Genomic DNA, 22,024 nt, shown 5'->3' on the forward strand with positions numbered 1-22,024 from the left:
GTACTAATTAAACCAGACAAGGTAGTGCACTCCTGTAATCTGAGCTATTTGGAAGGCTGAGGCAGGAAGATAGCAAGTTCACGCCCAACCTGGGAAATTTAATAAGACTCTGTCTCAAAAAAAAAAAAAAAAAAAAAAGTGGTTTTGTTTGTTTTAAGAGCTAGGAGCTAGGATGTGACTTACTGGTAGAGCACCACTGGATTCAATTCCCAGTACTGAAAAAAAAAAAATGTACATATGCAAAATCTTAATCCCTGGGCAAAATTATAGGAAGTTACTATTTTAAAATATGAGAATTAAAATAAAACTACCTTAGAGATACTACAAAGAAGGAAATATCACTTTAATACTTCTTCATGTTCTAATTTTTATTTTATTTTTTAATTTTTTAAAAATTTTTTTAGTTGTTAATGGACCTTTATTTTATTTATTTATTTGTGTGCTGAAAATTGAACCCAGTGCCTTGCACATGCTATGCAAGTGCTGTACCACTGAGCCACCACCCCAGCTCTCATGTTCTAATTTTTAAATGGGCTAAAATGAAAGAATGCAGTTTTACAAATTGTTATGTTTTATGTCTGATATTATCTTTATTATTAATCCAAATACTGATTGATTAGTGAGCCTTATTTTTCCAAGTTTACCTAAGAGTAAATATTAGTCTATGTATAAAATACAAGTAACTTTTCAGTGCCTTGTCTACTTTGGGTCTTAGTGCCATTGAATAAGGAATGTATGTAATCTAAGTGTTGTTGAATATACATGTACCAAGATTTCTCTATAATCCACTTAATTTGAAAGATAAATCTATGTTCCTTGCTTAATTTCAAGGTGCAAAGCAATTCCTTAGTGTTAATATGAATCTAAAAGTGATGATAAATAAAGCACGATAAATAAAATAATCCAGAAATTGTGAGGTCTATATAGCTTATTCCCACATTCTCAATATTTTCCTATGTCCTCACTCTCTTTCCACGATATTTAAAATCTTAGAACCACTTGAGAAGGAATCATAGGAATCTTATTATTTCATAGCTCAATATGGCTAAGAACCCCTTCCCATGGTCTATGTTTACAATTTTGTTTCAGTAAAAAGACTTCATATGACATGTATGTACAATAGATACCCCCTAAAAACCTGTGTAGAATGACTGTTTAAAAGGTGCCATTCACAGTATGCCTGGAAACCCAGCAGCTTGGAAGGCTGAAAGGTTTAAAACCAGCCTCAATAACAGCAGGGTGCTAAGCAACTCAGTAAGACCCTGTCTCTAAATAAAATACAGAATAGAGCTGGGGATGTGGTTGAGTGTCCCTGAATTCAATCCCTGGTACCAAAAGAAAAAAGAAAAGTGTCATTCACAAAATATTGGTTAAATATTTCTGAATGAATGAATGATAATAATTTATATAACTGTATATGAGGAGCTGAATTAACCTAACCATATCATTTCTTTTTATGCTTCATTCCAGTAATTCTAGATATCTTTTTATATAGTAAAATATTTGGGGGGAAAGAATTGAATTAGACTTGATTAGTCTGAAAATTATGGTAGAAATCAACATACTAATTATTAAGTAGTAATGATGCTTTAAAAGTAAATGGCTTTATTTCCCAATTTTTCTGGGTATTTTTCTCTCTGTTTTTTTTTTTTATACATGTTAGATATGGCCAATAGTGTCAATTGATGACATATAGTGACAATCTTATATGTAGACAGAGACGACAGTCACATTTAAGAAAACAAGCAAATCTCAAAATATATTTAGCTTAATAACTATCATTGATACTTGAAATTCCTCCATCAGAGATTCACGTATTTGAGTTAAATAAAATATATAAATGCAGATGCCCTTTTTGTTTTGTGAATAACATTGTGTCAAAAAGTTAGGGAATGTGTTAAGGATTATTGTTGAGAGCCACAGCCGAAGGGGCCCCAGCAAACTTCCAGCTGCCAGCTGATGATTGGCTCACAGCGCCCCAGCAACTTCTAGCTGCCAACTGATTGGCTCATCTGCCGTGATGCTCATTGGGCTGTTTCCCTGCCCTTTCAGACCACGGAGCTGCTCATTGGGGGACTTTTTTGGCTCCGCCCACACGACCCAGCCAATCGGCCTCAAGAGCAGGAGGAGTGGGGGAGGTGGAGAGGCTTGTGGGAAGCCGCTGGTGGCAGTTGGGCTCTGAAGGTTTTCCTGAGGAGCTGTTTTGTTTGGTGTGTGTGGTTCTAAAAATAAAGTTCATTTCTTTTGACAAGTGGCTCCTGAATTGTGCCCAGCCAGACTGCGGCAGATTATTGAGAGGATAATATGAGGAAACTAGATTATTCAATGTGAAGAAGAAATGTGTCATTGGTAAATTTCTGTTTTTTTAGTGTCTCTCTCTCTCTCTCTCTCTCTCTCTCTCTAATACTTAATGCTATTGGAATTCCATTTTAATCGTTATTATTACCAAGTTCTTTTAGCCTTCACTCTGAGAAATAAAGGAAAACTTCCATTTTCACAGTTCTATACCATGACTAGCCTAAATAAAAGTTACTTTGACCATTTGATAAGAGGTGTAGAGAAGAAATGACCCAAAATCATTTTGAGAGCCATGATAATTTTATAAGCTTTACTTTATAACCATTGTCTTCTGTTTGAGATAGTGAAGGGTGTGAAAAAACATGTTTATTTGTTTACAGTATTGATTTGGGACTCATCATTTTTAGGTCAAAAACTAGAGCCAAGAATACAATGCTTCTGATGAAGACTGGCTTTTTAAATAAAACACAAGTATATACTCTGCTTCAACCTACATAGTCTCACTCCAAGTGTTATAGCATTTTTGTACTGATAAAAAATTTTATGTCCAATAACATTAACAAGATACTGAAGAGATCCGAACACAGTAAATAAAGTAGGTAGTAAGAGGACCTTTTTTAAATACATTCTTTGTTTTCTTCTTAATCTCAAAGATCTTGATATGAGGATTAACAGAGAAGCCACCTTTATTCTGTTATAGCACATCCATGTAGACTTTCAATGACACATTAACTAGGCTAAGATTTTTAATGCAGTCTTTTGTTAAGGAAGATTTTAAAACATTGGTAATATTTTCCAAGAATTAAACAATAGTTTTTCAATTTGTTCGGGATAAAACTCTTTAAAGTAATATTCATTTAGGGTCTCTTTTTATTACCTATTTATGATAAAATGTTTGTAATGTCCTTTTAAAAATATTTTGACATGAATTTATGTAGTAAATAATTGCCCTCTACCCTCTTTTTCCTTTAGTATATTGGCATTTTATAATCATTTTGGCTTTCTATATTTCTGCTAGTATCAATTTTCTCACTTTTCCTAGTATAATTACTGTTGGAATTTTATCTTAACTTGATATAATATGCAATTCTAAATGAATAAATTATGTTCATGTTGAAATTAACCACAACCCATTATTTACAGTGAGATTGCTAGGGCAGGAATGGCGGCACACACCTGTAATCCCAGATACAGGAGATTTAAGAGGAGGAATCCAAGTTTAAGGTCAGCATGGCAATTTAGCAAGACCCTGTCTCAAAATAAAAATTCTAAAAAGGGCTAAAGATGTAGCTCAGTGGTAGAGTGTTTGCCTAGCATACACAAGGCCCTGTGTTTGATTCCCAAAACCACAAAAATAAAAAGCACTGAGATTGCTAACAGATACAAAAATGTTTTAGGCTTAAAATTTTATAAAACAAGATCACTTTATAAATCCTTTTCCATTTAATAGTAAACTTGTCTTTTTTGGTAAGGCAGAATCAATAATCACAATGTCATCACAGTATTATCAAACTGTAATATTTTAAAATTTATGATTTGATTTTTATAAAGTCAAAACCAGTTTTGAAGTGAATATGTTTTGAACCTTCAAATATATTTGAAGTTTTGAAGTGAGTTTATCTCAAATGTTGAGAAGAAGGTACACTAGTCATTAAAATTTAATTTAAAGTGCTATGTACTGTGAATCATAATAGGAATAATATCAACTTTAGTAAGCAGTGACCTACTAACACTACATTTGCCAAATATCATCACAGCTCAGAAACTCTTGATCCCATGTCACAGATCATGGAACTGTATGATTTTGGTTTTGGATATATGTAAAAGCTCAAATTAAACCCTTTGGTACCCTAACTCAAATAATTGCCAGTGACTCGGATAACATCTTGCATCCAATACAGTTAGTTTAGCTAGACCCACCTGGTCTTTCACTAATCTGCTCACTAAGAACTTAATAGGTTGTGGCAGCCAAGCTGATTCTAGTTCCTATTTAATGGGCCTAGCTACATCTTAGGAATCAACCTCTATAGCTAGTTGGTAAAGAGAAATAATACAACTCTAATATATCTTGATTTCAGCAGTATTTGACAAACTGTCTCAAAATATTTTTGTGGACAAGACCAAAAATTATTGCACAGTTCAGAGAAGTCATAACTAATTGAATATTTATACATATTATATTCTATAAGGTTCTAAGAGTTTTCCTCCTTATACTTGATTTTTCCTGTTCAACGTTTTTCTCATTTCCTATGTTAAAAGCAATAACAGTGGTCTTATTAAAAGTACAAGAAGTGATAGGCGATTTAAGGATACAAGACATAATAGTTGCTGGGAAAATAAGTTGGAATTACCAACTAGCTCTTACAGGGAAAACGTAAAGTCTTACATTTAAGATCATTATCACAGTGGAATAAAATGTGGTCACAAATTTTGGGGGGCGGCTGCTCCTGTTAAGAGGAAGAATCCATTTCCCCATCATTTGAATCTATGCAAGCTGTGATTTAAAAAAAAAATTGGGGATAGTTGTAGACAGACAGCATGTCTTCATTTTATTTATTTTTGTATGCGGTGCTAAGGATCAAACCCTGTGCCTCACACATGTTAGGCAAGTGCTCTGCCTCTGAGCCCCAGCCCCAGCCCCACTATGATTTATTTTGACCAAAAAAATAAACAAGTGATGTTTTATAACTTCAGAACAAGGCCTTAAGGGCCTCACTGATTCCATTTATTATGTATTACTAACTTCCACTCACTAAGTTAGTAAATCTGGTCTTGTTTACTTGAGAATAAGGTACCACATAAAGAGAAAGTCCTAGCAAGAAGTCAGGAGTAACTGTGAGGCATATGCCACGTAGCCCCAGCTGACTACAACTGCATGAATGATTTCAAGCAAGACTAGCAGATGAGCAGCCCAGCTGAACCAAGCCCAAATAGACGCGATTAAATAAATTAGCTATTGTTTCAAGTCAGTAACGTGTAGGTGGTTTATTATGCAGCAATAAATAACTGAAATAGTAATTGTATATGACAAAAAGAAAGACTTGGCTTGGCTTTGCCAACAAAGCAGGCTGGAGTATTAGTGTGTGAATCATTTGCCCCAAAGCTCAATGTAAGCCAGTGGTGAAACATGGCATCATTACAGTAGAAGTGAATGTCCTTCCTGATCAAGAGAGAGATAAGTTCTGCTTACCTTGGTGATGACCAGACTGGATTACTACATAGGGCTCAATATTTTAAAGATGTGGCATGCTACAAAGATACACAAAGAACAGCAAGTAATGGTAAGCAGTCTGTTAACTTTAATTTACAAAGCCATTTGAAGATTAGAAGCATTCTCCTGGAAAAGCACACACACACACATACACACACACTCAGAAAAAAATATGCTAACTCTTTCAACATTTTGACAGTTCCTCATATAGGAAGTCAATGAGGTAATGATTAATCTTCCAAATAGTGGAATAGAAAACAAATTTTCTATTGAAAGAAGGAATAATTTTCTGAGAAGCTAATTAATATTCAACTCGACATTCTTTTCATTTTCTACTAATTTTTGTTTCTACTTTATTCACCATGACTTTTTAACCTACTCTCCCATCTACTTCTACTGTCACCTTTTCACTTATCAACTTTCTCCTGGTCTTTTTCAAATGTGACTAGTCTTCCTTTTTTTCCTTCTCAACTACATTCTTTTCCTCTTTGATATTTCCTTTTTTCTTATGTGTGCTTTTGTAAGCATATGTGTTCATATTTACATGAACATGTCTTTATATATGCCTAAATATGTATATATGCACATTTTGTATGAATCTTCTGTGTATCTTAGTCTGTATTTTTATCTTTTTAGCTATGGCTAAAACTGAGCAAGTTTTGTATTTCATTAGTCACAACTTCTGCATGGGAGAGTGGGTAAGCCCCATCAATTATCTGTCCTCTCACACAATTCTTTGCTTCTTCTTTCCTAGTATTCTCTCCTCCTTTTTTGCTCTACTCTTAGCTCTTTTCCGTCTTCCTTCTGGAACCTTCTTTCCATTGTTACAACCTCATGTCTGTCCACAACTTCTGCACTGAAGGCGACACACTCACTTTGTGCCTGAAATTTGACCTGACCAAAGACATTTCTTCTTAAGCCACCCAATACACACTAGTCTTTCTCCCATACCCTACATAATAAGAAGTAGAGCTCTTCTGGCTCCCTGTTATAACTTCATATCTTCTTCATCCATGTAAAAACACTTCCTTCGTTAAGGCTTACATCATCTAATCTGATCATCCCTATTCCTCTTCTTTAATGATTTCTACTGATCTCCTGTCAATGCTATTCATTTAATGTCAGTCTCAGGCACCTGATTCAATTCCTTCCTCTCTACCCCAAGTTCTGCATTCATGCTAAGAAACTTCACTATCAATGTCAACAACCTGTGTTGTTGTTTTGCCTCCTGAATGTTAATGACCTTTATCTCTTCTCCACTTAAACTGCACCCCAGTCCTTGTCATCAGTCAAAATTTTTTTACATCTGAAATCTTAAGACCCAAATAGCCTCTCTGATAATAACCACAATATTATTCCAAAGACTCTTGCATTTTAGCCTCAACACAGATTAAAACATGCAGTCAATTGCTCCCTCCATTTTTTCCCTAGACTAACAGTCTTTTCTAGACTTGCTTTCTTCTCTACGTAATCTGTAATCTAGGTTTGATCTGTCTCCCCAGGATACTCAGTCTCTTTAATCCCCGTATCTTTCTCAGCCCATTTGTTATACAAGTCATAAACTCTGAATTTCTTATATAATTTGCCCTCTCCATATCTACCCCCAGTATACAGAGCTAATGAGGAAATAAAGTGATATTACTATGATGATCAATGTCTTCTACAAAATGGTAATTCTAGCTATAGGTAGACTGTCAATACCACCTAATAGTCATCTTACATAGCCTGATACTTCTCTTTCTTTTCTTACTAAACCCTCGCTATTCTCTTCTACCCTTTTTCCTCACCCTGTACTTTCAGCAGAGATCTGTGTCTCCTACTCCATGGGAAGAACAGAATCTTGCAGGCCTAATTTCTGTCATTTTCCTTCCTCACACCTACAAAATTATCCACAGCTATAATATCCCACGTCTTTCCTTTTGGTCTCTGAGGAAAAGTTGTCCAGTCATATTTTAAAGGATTATCCTACAAATCATGCCTATGACTCCATCCTCTGTGACCCTACTTTAAAAAATATCATCTTTCTCCCTTATGTTATAATCTTTCCATAGTCTTCTTTTCCATAATCCACAAATATATTCACATCTTCCATTTTTTAAAAAAATTCCTTAGCCAAACATTTCCTATAACTATAATCCTCTTTACTTTCTAGCCAAGTTCCTATAGAAAGGTTTATCCTTCACCTTTCCTTTTTCACATTCCACTCATGCTTCATCCCACTTCTATTGAATCATTAAAATTGCACTGAAAAGGTTATCCTTTCCTGTTTAATCAAATAGGTATTTTTCACTTGGATCTTATTTAAGCACTCATTTAACCTTATTGATCATTCCCTTCTTGAAGTTCTCATCTTTCCATTCTGTACTTCTACTCTCTGTCCATCTTTTACTTCTCTGACTATTCTTTCTCAAATTCTTTCCCTAATTTCTTTCTCTTACATATTTGATTCATTTTGGTTCTATCCTCTTTCACTGTCTTCTTCTGTTTTATTTCCCTCTCTAAACATTTCCATTCCCATGGCTTTAATTGTGAGCAAAGTAAGACCTATTCTTGACCTACCCACCTGCCATCTTGCACCTCTTATCTCACCATCCTGAGAAATGATGCCATTGGTTGTGCTTGATACACATCAAGTTTTTCCCACCTCTGAACCTTCATGAATTATTTCCTCTGCCTGAAATGCTCATCCTAGCCCTGTCTTCACTCCACCTTTTCTTGAGGTGATAATTTCCTTCTTTTCATTTAAAACTTAACAGTCATTATCTGGAAACCTTTACAGACCTCTCCTCTCCTTTCCAAGCTAGGTTCTATTTAATACCTGTGTTTATTCTTTTATTACAGCATTTACCAATAATGTATTGGTGTTAACCGTATAAAGATCTATTTTCCCACCTTGCTGATCCTTATAAGCAAGGACCATGACCTGCTCTTTGAATAATCAAAGCCTAAAACAGTGTCTCTTACATAAGAATTACCCACTAAACACTTATTGACTCAGCTGAAATCTATATAAAATTCTTTCTTTAACAGAACTCTTATATCCAACCACCTATTTAACATCCTCACTTACATGTTTCATCAGTACTTAAAATGTAAGTAACAGAATGAACTCATCCTCACACACATGTTCTCCCCGGCAGAAATCTGCTTTTCCTCTCCATTGCCTTGGTTAGGGTATCACTATTTACCTAGAACAGACACCAGGGAGTCAGCCTTCATGTCTTTTTAATCCTGTAACCTAGATATCTTTTATCTCTTTCTTCCCATTCACATTGCTGCTCTGCTCTTCAAGTCTATAATATTTTGTGGTAAAATATTTGTAACATAAAATTTACCATTTTAACTAAGTGGCACTAAGTACATTCACATTGTTGTACCCCAGGATTTTTTTTAATAAGGAGCCATCTGGTGTTCTTACCTCTAGGCTAAGGTAAGTTTCCGTTGCATCTATACATTCTTCCCAGTGTAATCTTTCTAAAATTCACATGAGTGCTGGGGGTATAGCTCAATAACAAAGTGCTCAACTAGCACATACAAGGCTCTGGATTAAATCCCCAGTACCTGAACAAAAAATATATATATAATGAAAATGACATTTTTAGATGAACTGGAATGTTTTCATTATTTCTTCTGAGTTTTCATAGGTTCAAGTTGAAATGAGTGAAAAAAATTTTTTTAAATACCAAGTTTTTCTAAAAATTTTCCAGTGTAAAGGTTGAGTAAATGAATGATCACAGTAATCAAGATAAGAAAGACAGAAATATGTGTGGGAGGTAAAGTATTAAGTTTTAGTTTAGCTAATGCTGAGTATCATAGTTTAGATAATGCTGGTATTAGCAAGAGGATATATACTGAAAACAGTTGCATATGTGAGTCTGAAACTCAAGAGAATTTTAGAATAGGGGGCTCTGGATTTGGAAGTCATGATCATTTAAGTGACATCAAAGGAGCAAATATCTCCTGAGGCATGCATGAAAAGACATAAAGAAGAATGATAAAGCACATCAACATAAAAAAGACCAACAAAACAGCCATAGCAGTAAAAGAAAAAAACATATCACACTTTAAGTCTTCTTATCCTTCTGCCATAATTGAAAGAGAACAAGTCCTTTGATACTAATGACATTCCTGAGGTGGAACATTTTTAGTGATTTTTGTCTTCTCTGCTGGAAGGATGATTGTTATCCATCTCACTTGGATATTTCCGGTTCCTTCTGCTGAAGAAGGATTTTAAAAAGTTAAACATGTTTGATGGGAACAACTAAATAATAGGAATGCTTTTGCTGGAGAGAAAGTTGTCTAGTCAATAATTCTCTTATGCAATTGTACCAAAACTAGTGCTCTTAGCCCTAACTCTAGCCTTTTTTCTATTTCATGAAGCTCTTTGGAAGAGATCATTCAGTAGTATGTAAAGCACTTGGAACCTATTTTTGTGAACTATATTATTTTCTTAAAGATATTGTTGATTTGGACAGTGAAGAATAGCCTGCAGGCAAATCCTGCAAGGTGCTCCAGCAGACACACACACCGACCTTCCTGTTGGCAGAGTCTCTGTTTGGCAGGTGTATTCCATTCCTTACAGGAAGGAATAGGTGCTTTATTGTATTTCAGAAGTCAGTAAGCTTTTGCAAAACTAAGTAATTGACATTTTTCTCATTTCTGAGATCAAATTTTCATAAATCATTCAACCTGGATAAACTGAGAATGTGGTTGATCTAGTAATTGTTGAAATACAGTGGAGACATTGCAAAGCATGATATTTAAGTATTTCCTCCTAGTTGCTTACCTTAGAGAGATATAAGACTTCTAAATGGAAAAAATGCCCTAATGTATAAAAAGGAAACGAAAGACAAGCCTATCTGTGAAGAAGCCAAAACAAGCACAATACACATTCATCTCAGTAATTTGGTATTCCAATGATTCTGAATTTGTAGTAATAATAATCACAAGTAGAACTTATTTTTATATTATGAGGAAGTGTTTTTTTTTTTTTTGCTAGTTAGTAGCTTCAGTGTTATTATAAGGACGGAATGTATTTAACCAGCTTGAAAGCAATATTTTCTGACTCTTACACACACAAAAAAAATGGTATTAATAATAGCTTGTCAAGATTTCTACCAGGAACCTGTGTTAACAGTTCATTCAAGTTACTATCAGAGTTTAGCAATAAACTTACAGTGTAGTTTTGTGATTTATACTAAAATTTTTATCCCCCACATCCACAAGAGAAGAAGAGAGAGAACTCAAATCACTAACATACGGGATGAAAAAGGCAATATCACAACAGACGCTACAGAAATACAGAAGACAATTAGAAATTATTTTGAAAACCTATATTCCAATAAAATAGAAGATAGTGAAGACATCGATAAATTCCTTAAGTCATATGATTTCCCCAGACTGAGTCAGGAGGATACTCACAACTTAAACAGACCAATAACAATAGATGAAATAGAAGAAGCAATCAAAAGACTTCCAACCAAGAAAAGCCCAGGGCCGGATGGGTATACAGCGGAGTTTTACAAAACCTTTAAGGAAGAATTAATACCAATACTTTTCAAGTTATTTCAGGAAATAGAAAAAGAAGGAGCTCTGCCAAATTCATTCTATGAGGCCAACATCACCCTGATTCCGAAACCAGACAAAGACACCTCAAAGAAAGAAAACTACAGACCAATATCTCTGATGAACCTAGATGCAAAAATCCTCAATAAAATTCTGGCGAATCGGATACAAAGGCACATCAAAAAAATTGTGCACCATGATCAAGTAGGATTCATCCCTGGGATGCAAGGATGGTTCAATATACGGAAATCAATAAATGTTATTCACCACATCAATAGACTTAAAAATAAGAACCATATGATCATCTCAATAGACGCAGAAAAAGCATTCGACAAAGTACAGCATCCCTTTATGTTCAAAACATTAGAAAAACTAGGGATAACAGGAACTTACCTCGACATTGTAAAAGCTATCTATGCTAAACCTCAGGCTAGCATCATTCTCAATGGAGAAAAATTGAAGGCATTCCCCCTAAAATCTGGAACAAGACAGGGATGCCCTCTATCACCACTTCTATTCAATATAGTTCTCGAAACACTGGCCAGAGCAATTAGACGAAAGAAATTAAAGGCATAAAAATAGGAAAGGAAGAACTTAAATTATCACTATTTGCAGATGACATGATTCTATACCTAGAAGACCCAAAAGGATCTACAAAAAAACTACTAGAACTAATAAATGAATTCAGCAAAGTGGCAGGATATAAAATCAACACGCATAAATCAAAGGCATTTCTGTATATCAGCAACAAAACTTCTGAAACGGAAATGAGGAAAAACACTCCATTCACAATATCCTCAAAAAAAAATAAAATACTTGGGAATCAACCTAACAAAAGAGGTGAAAGATTTATATAATGAAAACTACAAAACCCTAAAAAGAGAAGTAGAAGAAGATCTTAGAAGATGGAAAAATATACCCTGTTCATGGATAGGCAGAACTAACATCATCAAAATGGCGATATTACCAAAAGTTCTCTATAGGTTTAATGCAATGCCAATCAAAATCCCAACGGCATTTCTTGTAGAAATGGATAAAGCAATCATGAAATTCATATGGAAAAATAAAAGACCCAGAATAGCAAAAGCAATTCTAAGCAGGAAGTGCGAATCAGGCGGTATAGCGATACCAGACTTAAAACTATATTACAGAGCAATAGTAACAAAAACATCATGGTACTGGTACCAAAACAGGAGGGTGGACCAATGGTACAGAATAGAGGACACAGAGACTAATCCACAAAGCTACAACTATCTTATATTTGATAAAGGAGCTAAAAGCATACAATGGAGGGAGGATAGCATCTTCAACAAATGGTGCTGGGAAAACTGGAAATCCATATGCAACAAAATGAAACTGAATGCCCTCCTCTCGCCATGCACAAAAGTTAACTCAAAGTGGATCAAGGAGCTAGATATCAAATCAGAGACTCTGCGTCTGATAGAAGAAAAAGTTGGCTCCGATCTACATATTGTAGTGTCGGGCTCCAAATTCCTTAATAGGACACCCATAGCACAAAAGTTGATAACAAAACTCAACAAATGGGACTTACTTAAACTGAAAAGTTTTCTCTCAGCAAGAGAAACAATAAAAGAGGTAAATAGGGAGCCTACATCATGGGAACAAATTTTTACTCCTCACACTTCAGATAGAGCCCTAATATCCAGAGTATACAAAGAACTCAAAAAATTAAACAATAAGAAAACAAATAACCCAATCAACAAATGGGCCAAAGACCTGAACAGACACTTCTCAGAGGAGGACATACAATCAATCAACAAGTACATGAAAAAATGCTCACCATCTCTAGCAGTCAGAGAAATGCAAATCAAAACCACCCTAAGATACCATCTCACTCCAGTAAGATTGGCAGCCATTATGAAGTCAAACAACAACAAGTGCTGGAGAGGATGTGGGGAAAAGGGTACTCTTGTACATTGCTGGTGGGACTGCAAACTGGTGCGGCCAATCTGGAAAGCAGTATGGAGATTCCTGGGAAAGCTGGAAATGGAATCACCATTTGACCCAGCTATTGCCCTTCTTGGACTTTTCCCTGAAGACCTTAAAAGAGCGTACTACAGGGATACTGCTACATAGATGTTCATAGCAGCACAATTCACAATTGCTAGACTGTGGAACCAACCCAGATGCCCTTCAATAGATGAATGGATAAAAAAAATGTGGCATTTATACACCATGGAGTATTACGCAGCACTAAAAAATGACAAAATCATGGAATTTGCAGGGAAATGGATGGCACTAGAGCAGATTATGCTTAGTGAAGCTAGCCAATCCCTAAAAAACAAATACCAAATGTCTTCTTTGATATAATGAGAGCAACTAAGAACAGAGCAGGGAGGAAGAGCAGGAAGAAAAGATTAACATTAAACAGATACATGAGGTGGGATGGAAAGGGAGAGAAAAGGGAAATTGCATGGTAATGGAGGAAGACCCTCATTGTTATACAAAATTACATATAAGAGGTTGTGAGGGGAATGGGAAAATAAACAAGGAGAGATATGAATTACAGTGGATGGGGTAGAGAGAGAAGATGGGAGGGGAGGGAGGGGGGATGGTAGAGGATAGGAAAGGTAGCAGAATACAACAGTTACTAATAGGGCATTATGTAAAAATGTGGATGTGTAACCGATGTGATTCTGCAATCTGTATTTGGGGTAAAATTGGGAGTTCATAACCAACTTGAATCTAATGTATGAAATATGATATGTCAAGAGCTTTATAATGTTTTGAACAACCAATAAAAAAAAATTAAAAAAAAAATAAAGTTTATAAAAATTTGCCTAAAAGGATTCATTGCAGTCCCATGAAACATAATATTCAGAGTGTATAATATTCAGGTAGCAAATAGCACTAGTTTTTGCCATGAGGAAAAGCTCAACTAATATAGATTCATCTATGAAGGCAGTGAATTTTTCCATGAATCTTCTAGTAGTACCTCTAGACGGTCTTAGTAGATATATAATATTTATGTATAATTTATAGTCAAGAAATCTATAGTAATAAATAGGCAAGATTTGTATTTTATTCTAAGATCACTACTTTATTTAAGACAAAGATTTTGATGCACTGAAATATTTCTGTTTTCTGTTAACAGAATTTTGCTATATGCAGAATCATCTAATAAACCTGAACTAGTTTTCTGAATTATGCAGTTGATTTGTTCATTCCTTACTGAAAGTCTTCAAATAGTCTAAACAAGTATGTTTGACACCAAGAATACCCTCATTCCTTTAGTGTCTAGCTCTGTACTGTGTTTATTTGCAAAGACCCTCATGCATGGATCCATATAAATGAGGCAAACTGTGGAGTAGACTAGACTATGTTGCTCACCAAGCTTTGAGGATTGTGTATCTGAAAACTGCTGGGCATGATTTTCACTTATAAGGAAGACTATTTGTGTGTAATATCAAGTAAGATTTTTGATTGAGGTTTTATGCTTTCAGTGAAGAAAATAAAAGAAGAAACCAATTAATGGTCTGTTTCCATGATCTTTTGTTAAGTAAAACTCTCACTGATCCACATGAATGTGTTCTGTCACCCACAGAGTAGCCTAAGAGCACTGCAGAATAGACTTCTGAACTTTTGACTCTATTTTCAGTTTAATTGGTAGGTTTTAATCAGCTAAAAATATTATACTTCTTTGATTAAAAAGCTATAAAGGTAATTCCTAGACTGATTACTCAGGAATAGAAACTTTTTTTTAAATGTAGTACAGAAAATCTGGTTGTACTAGTGTCAAATCATTTGTAAATATTTTGGGACATGAAAGTTTCCCTACCTAACCACCTAATTTCTATCTATATTTTCATCAGCTGACTCTAGGGGAAAGAAAGAAATTTAATGTATAAGAATTGTTCAGTAGGTTCAGGGGTATAGCTCAGTGGAAGAGAGATTGCCTAGTATGCATGAGGCCTGGGTTCAAAAAAAAAAAAAATCATACAGTATGCCAACCAATGTATTGCTTATTTAGCAGGGATAAGCTTGCTAGTATGTCTATATGAAATATGTTTCTGAGGCTGGGGATGTAGTTCAGTGATGGAGTACTTGTTTAGCCAGCCAGGTTCTATCCCCAGCATCACCAAAAGAAAGAGAAAAAGAAAAGATACATATATTTCTCTTAGGTAAAAGTCAGTTTGAAGCTGGTTCTACACTTAATATGCCATGCTGTCATTGCATAGTAAATGATTCATTCACAACCTTAGTGCAAGTAGCCAAATGTCTTGAAATGAATATCCTATATATTTTGGAGCATTTAACACTGGCATAATCTGAAGATCTGACTTAAAGTAAATCCTTGGCACTCTGCAAGAGTGCCTCTCATTTACAGTGATGCTTTGTTTCTTAACATGACTACCAGGACTGCTTGGTCACAGGCAAATACTATTCTTTTTCAGCCAAATTATTCCTGACAATAATTGTACTTTTTATTTTCTTTTTTTCTTCCTCCTGTTTCCCCTGCCCCCAACTTAGGTTAGAAAGGCTGGTGGACGTCCTGAGGAAGAAGGTTGGAACAGGGACCATGAGGACAGTGATCTGACAGAAAAAAAAAACGACAGTCTGGGGGAAGCGATCACATCTGGTGACCAGGCTGCTTCATTCAACACTGTGTAAACACTAAAAGCCTTAACTTAGCAAACAGTTGTTAGAAGTGGGACACTCCAACCACATTCCAAGCTGAGAAAAAAAAATCAAATCACAAATGTTTAACCACTTTGCTGCTGACTTGAGTTTTTTATCCAAATATATGAAACTATAGACTTTTACCAATGGGTAGTGGCTATTTTATATCTCAACTTTTTATTTAGAGATATAAATTGTTTTACCGAGAGACCACTATAGAAACATGGTAAAGTTGGTCAGGATCATATCTTCACATATGGCCCTCTCTGAATCAAAGTGCAGCAAAGTAAATATTGTCTAAGCCTTAATCCACTGTGTTAGGTCAAAACTTCAAATAAATGCATTTTCCAATATAGAGTATATTTCGTAACTGAAGAAGGATGTTCAGACATGAGTTTGTAATCTTCCTTTAGTGTACGTATGTAATCTTTGTTAATATTAAAGAATATTACAAATAGATGCCACAAATTAAATGTATAATTTGCTTTAATGAGAGTTTAGTACATCAAAATTACATTCATCAGGACATGATTTTTATTTTACTAAAAATAAATACAGACTGTATTCAATAAAATGGAAGATTATTAATGTGTACTTATAAATTCATATTGTCAGTATTTTTAATGTTAAGACTGGATAATTATCTAAGCTCCACCTAAGCTGTAGAAATTGCCAAGTTTCTGTCTAATGGTCTGTGACACTTTTGTCTTGAAAATTAGCATGTGCCAGCATGTCTCTATCTGAAAAGGCAAGAAGCCATCAAATCTACTAAGTATTCTTATTGATTATCTTTTTTTATAGATTACTGTTTGAATTTTGTTGTAAAGGAGGGGAATTCAGTATATAATATACCATAAAATTATAATGAGCAAATATTAGGACTTAGACAAAAGTAAACCTGCATTTGGTTCAGGTTGTCTTTATTTCATATAAGAGGTAAGAATTAACTTAATTAACATTTAAGAGGTAACTTAAAAGTTAAAGCATAGCCATCACTTCTACTCATATGATGTCATGAATAAAACTGAAACTTTATATATTTGGCTATACAAAAAAATCATCATTGTTTTAGAGTGAAAAGTTGAAAGGGCAATAGGAAATGACTATGCCGGGAACAGGGTGAAATAAACAAACAGATTGGATTAGTGAAAGGTTTGTAGACAAATAAAAATTTACATGCATTTTTAATTTATCTTTAAGATTGTGCTAAACTAGATACTGTTGCCTGTTTTCAGGATAAGTATAATCAGGGCAATGTATTGTGTCATTTTTTAAGATGCTATTAGAGATTATCCATTATTTAATTTACTTTGCAGGAAATTTTAAAGTGTTTGTCATAGATGACAGAAGAATCATAATGCTAAATACACCCCATTCCTTCCTTAGTAAATCTGTAGCTATTAAATTAACTGACAAAATTATCCCATTGCATTAAAATTTGGAATTTACTCATGTTTCCTGCTTGTAATGATTTTTTAAATGATGATAATTTGAAAATAAGGCACAACAGGGGTTAAAAATAAACTAACTGGATTTGCCCTGTAGTTCTAAAAAGAATCATAGCTTTTCATAGGCCAGTGACTATATAAACATAGACATGTGTAATAATTTGAACATACATGGAGTCTTGTCTCTGGGCTCTAATTTAAACCCCTAAAAACTCCTTGTTTAAAGAAACAGCACCCTTTAAATCATCCAAGAGATGCAGGTAAGTAGAGAACAGTTCTTGTCACAAAATAGTTTGTTCCTAAACCCTCTTAAAAGAAATCACAAGTAAACTTGAATTTTCAGTTTAGTCTTGAAGAACAGACTAACTTTCCTTGGGTTACCTTGGAATTTTAAAGTACATGAAGGGCCATATCAAGATATCTTTCAGTTTCCAAATATATCCTCCTATACCTAAATGATATAATTAGAGCAACCAATTCCTATAATCAATATTGTGAAGTTTTACAGAATATGATTATAAAGTGAAATTTACAAAACAATTCTAATATCTACTTTTGTTCAACATAGATAATCTCCCAAAAATAACCCATCCCTTTGAAAATGAGTTTCATTCCCTTGAAAATGACTTAGTTATCTGCAAAATTAACAAATGCAAAGTATTACAGCCAAATATTGTCTTAACTGATTTATTAAGTTAAAAATGTTGACCAACATAATATTTCAAGTAGTCAAAATTTGTTTTGTATGAAAAATAGCCTTACTCACTGAAAATCAGGTAGCCACATATTCAATCCTAGCACAAATCCAGAAGTGTTTCATTCTACTCAGCAATGTTGCTGTGAGTTTGCTTTAAACGTCATCAAGTGTAATTCCTTTAGTAACATGAGAATTCACTTCTTGTAAAAATAAGTAGTCCAGAGGAAAGGCAGAAAAAAATGCTAAATTTGTTAACACTTGATGATTTATGAAATCCTTCACATCTTTTTTTATTTGCTCCTGTCAACAACCATATAATAATAATAAATTATTTATGTCAACTATATAATAATGATTATAGGGCTTTAGTATTAGTGTTATTGTTGTTGTTATAAAACTCTCCATTCGTGAGGAAACAGAGTATCTTGGAACTTGCTAAGGACTGGCTAAAACTTAGAACTACAGTCTTATAACTATACTCCATGCAACTATAGGTCTTCAAACCTTTCTGTTAGGAAAAAAAAAATGTAGTAAAGATTTTTACTCTAGTAATTTTTGTTATTATTCTACCATTTATTTTATACACATATATATGAATTCCCTAACCGTCTAAAGACTGTACACATTTCTTTCTATGAAGTACAATAATGTGAACTGTATGCATAGATAACATCATATTATGACCACCTCTCTATCATATGATAGTAGCAGCATGCTGTACTTCAGGTATCACTAAAATATAACCTTGAAGTGCTTTGGACTATTTTCGATTTGGCCTGATGATAAATTCTAACACCGTACTTTATATAGTAGTATAAACTTCAAGACTTGCTTTAATTCCTAGGACAGCTATTAGAGATAAAACTATATATAAGCAAAGTTATTGGTTATAAGCACTGTCTAGACAGACAGTTGTAGCAAAATTATTAATCATTAATATGAATATTTTTATTCTACTTTTATAAATAAACCATTATATTTAAAGGTAACTAAAACAGTTTAAATATTTTATAGAAGAAATATTTTATATTATTTTCAGTGATAAGATTGATCCTTTGTATATTTTCTTATTCAATTAAACTTAAGAGGGCTGGAGATTTAGCTCAGTGACAGAATACAGACTTAGCATGCATGATGCCCAAGGTTCAATCCCCAGAACCTTCCCCCCCAAAAAAATTAAGAAATCTTTTTATAATCACATCACTTATTGATATAATTAGTTTATTTCACAAGAAAGAATATTAAAGATTTGTAGTTTTAATATTGAATAGTGTCACATTTTATATGTAGAAAAACATTTTATATGTAGTATTTTTAAAGATCATAATTATTTTTTAAAGTTACCATTTTCAAATAGTCATGATTAATAAGGCATTAAATGATAAAATAGCCATGACACATTTTGTCTTCTCACATATGGCTTGGATGGAAGTCAGATTTTCACAGATATTATTGTTCTTGGTTACTGTTATGTACCATTCACATATCTATTCATATATACAGATATACCCATTCAGACTGAAAATCACATTTGCCTTCTTAAAAAAATGATTTATAAGTCAACTGTTGAGCTCCAGTGATTTCAGCATTTTGTTCGTGTTTTATTGGAAATGCACATGGTTTCTGAGGCTTTTAAACAAATACATGAAATGGTTGAAAGATTTATATTGCTCGTGCTTAGCTAAATATGTCATCTCTAGAAAAGCTGTGGTTTATTTTGGCACTGTTTTAAAAACTCAAATATTTTAAACATTTGTTAAGTTAGAGCTTGTACATTTCAACTAGTAGCATAAGTTTCAGAATAGCATCTCCAGTTACCAAACTTTTTATAATCCTTTTACTATAATAACCTTTTTTGAAATGGTTCCTTTTCTTTTTTGTTATGTACTTTAGTGTAAGTTAGGTTAAAGTTATTACCTTTTTGATGTAGGACTTCATAATAGAATTTGGCAATGATAAATGTGTATTTTTGAGGACCATTAAAATGTTGTATGCTATTCATCTTCTTTGCAGAAGTATTAATATGCCTACTTTTAAGTTTATTTTTAAATATAGTTTTGGAGTACACTAATACTTTGGAAGCCACCAGTTTCTTGATTATATGTTCATTAACAAAGCTGTATTTTAATATACTCTCATATATAAGATATGTATTTACCTTTTATTCACATAAAATCCCATATTGCAAATCCTACATGTTTTATTGCAATTTTTATACATTGATCTTGATTTGATTTGTAGATGTACAGTGAAGACACTTTACTGGATATAACCATAAAATATATATTGTAGTAGGGAAACAGATTAAGTTTCCTATCAAACTGTGTGTGACTTCCTTATTAAAGACAAAAGTCAACACGAATAAATTTGTTAGTTGTCTTAAGAACCTTTCAAAATTATTTAAATATAAAATTATAGTAAAAAGTATTATAAATATTATCTTTGGTAAATATGATTAGAAAAAATGAAGGAGATCAAATTATTTTAACTTAAAAATAATAGATTGGTTCAAATATATTACAAAGCACCTCTAATAATTTTGGAATATGTGTGGAACTTTATTGTAATCAAGAGCTGAAATCTGCTGGGTGTAGTGGCACATCCCTGTAACCTTAGCTCCTAGTAGAGAACCTTTGGGTTCAATCCCCAGTACCAAAAAAAAAAAAAAAAAGCTGAAATAGCAATACTGCTTCTATTGTATTTGATTATTGAATCATAATGAGATTAATATAAACAAATTATGTAACTCTGTATTGTGAATTTTGAACTTAAAGTTTAAGGTATGTGACAAAGAGGACTGAAATGAGAGTGGAAAGTAGGAGTCTTCAGGAAAAAGATTTTTAAACTGGCGATATGTAAAAGGTCATTGTACTATATAAACACAAGTTGTGCCTCACCATGTTTGAGACACCATGTTGTCCCACCAAGGCCTTCCTGATGTTGTTGTGATATATTTTACTTCTGTATCTGTATACAGTGTTCACGTTCTTAACTATTTTTACTTTGAACAGTCAATTATTTTAAGGAAATATTAAAACTAAGATGTTTACCCATGTCTTTATCATTTACAGTGTTCTTTTCTTTGTGTAGATTTCCACCAGTTATTTACCATCTGCCTGAAGTATTTATCATCCAATCTAATGTAGGACTGTTGTGTCAGCTTTTGAATGTCTGAAAGTGTTTTTCTGCATTCAATTTTTTAAATTGCTAGACATTAAACTTTAGGTTTCTGAACTTTGTTTTGCTGTTTGTTAAAAGATGTTAACTCTAGTATCTCTGGCTTGTTTTGTTCCTGTTAGCATTCTTATTGTTGTTCTCTGTAAATAGTATGTCTTCTGGATGCTTTAAAGATTCTCCCTATTTCACTTATTTTAACTAATTTGAATATAATGTGTTGTGGTGTAGATTTCTGCATCTTTCTGTGCTTATGATTTGATGAACTTAATGTATCTGTGAGTTTGTGGTTCATTAGAAAAATCTCAATCATTATTTTTCCAATGTTTTTGTCTAGCACTTTTCCTCTCCCTCTGAATGTACATTAAGCCACTTAAAATTGTCCACAGTTCATTCATAATCCTTTTTTTTTCTTTTGGCATTCTATTTTTCCCCTATGTGTTCATTCTAGATAATTTTTTTTGCTTTGTCTTCTGATATAATTATCTTTTCTTTTGTATTATCTAGTGTACTGTTAATCCCATCCAGGACCTTTTCTTTTTTAATTATTTATTTATTCTAATTTGTTATACGTGATGGCAGAATGCAATTCATTTCATATTACACATATAAAGCACAATTTTTTCAAGTCACTGGTTGTACACAAAGTATTTTCATACCATTCTTGTCTTCATACATGTACTTGGGGTAATGATGTCTAACTCATTCACTGTCATTCCTACCCCCTTGTCCTTTCCCTTCCCCTTGCTCGCCTTTGCCCTATCTAAAGTTCCTCCATTCTACCCATGCCCCCTCCCACCAATGGCCATCATGAGTCAGCATCCTCATATCAAAGAAAACATTCGATCTTTGGTTTTGGGGGATTGGTTTACTTCATTTAGCAGTGTATTCTCCAACTCCATCCATTTACCTGCAAGTGACACGATTTTATTCTCTTTTAACGCTGAGTAATGTTCCATGATGTATATATACCTAAGTTGCCCTACCCAT

At 33.7% G+C, this 22,024-nt stretch overlaps 1 protein-coding gene across 9 annotated transcripts in view; it reads left to right on the plus strand.

Annotated features, from left to right (window-relative positions):
* The window catches only part of Mipol1 (mirror-image polydactyly 1), a 400,912-nt gene extending 379,999 nt beyond the window's left edge, over nucleotides 1-20,913 (plus strand). For all 9 annotated transcript variants that reach the window (XM_058584489.1, XM_058584488.1, XM_058584490.1 and 6 more), the window contains one exon: nucleotides 15,566-20,913. In XM_058584489.1, coding sequence (XP_058440472.1) covers nucleotides 15,566-15,632 — 67 coding nt within the window. In that variant the 3' untranslated portion in view covers nucleotides 15,633-20,913. The remainder of the gene's footprint in view (nucleotides 1-15,565) is intronic.
* The last annotated feature ends 1,111 nt before the right edge of the window (nucleotides 20,914-22,024 follow it).

This window comes from Marmota monax, unplaced genomic scaffold (assembly GCF_021218885.2).
Source record: "Marmota monax isolate L192 unplaced genomic scaffold, Marmota_monax_Labrador192_F-V1.1 WCK01_AAM20220418_F8-fsc00001, whole genome shotgun sequence".
Taxonomy (NCBI): Eukaryota; Metazoa; Chordata; class Mammalia; order Rodentia; family Sciuridae; genus Marmota; species Marmota monax.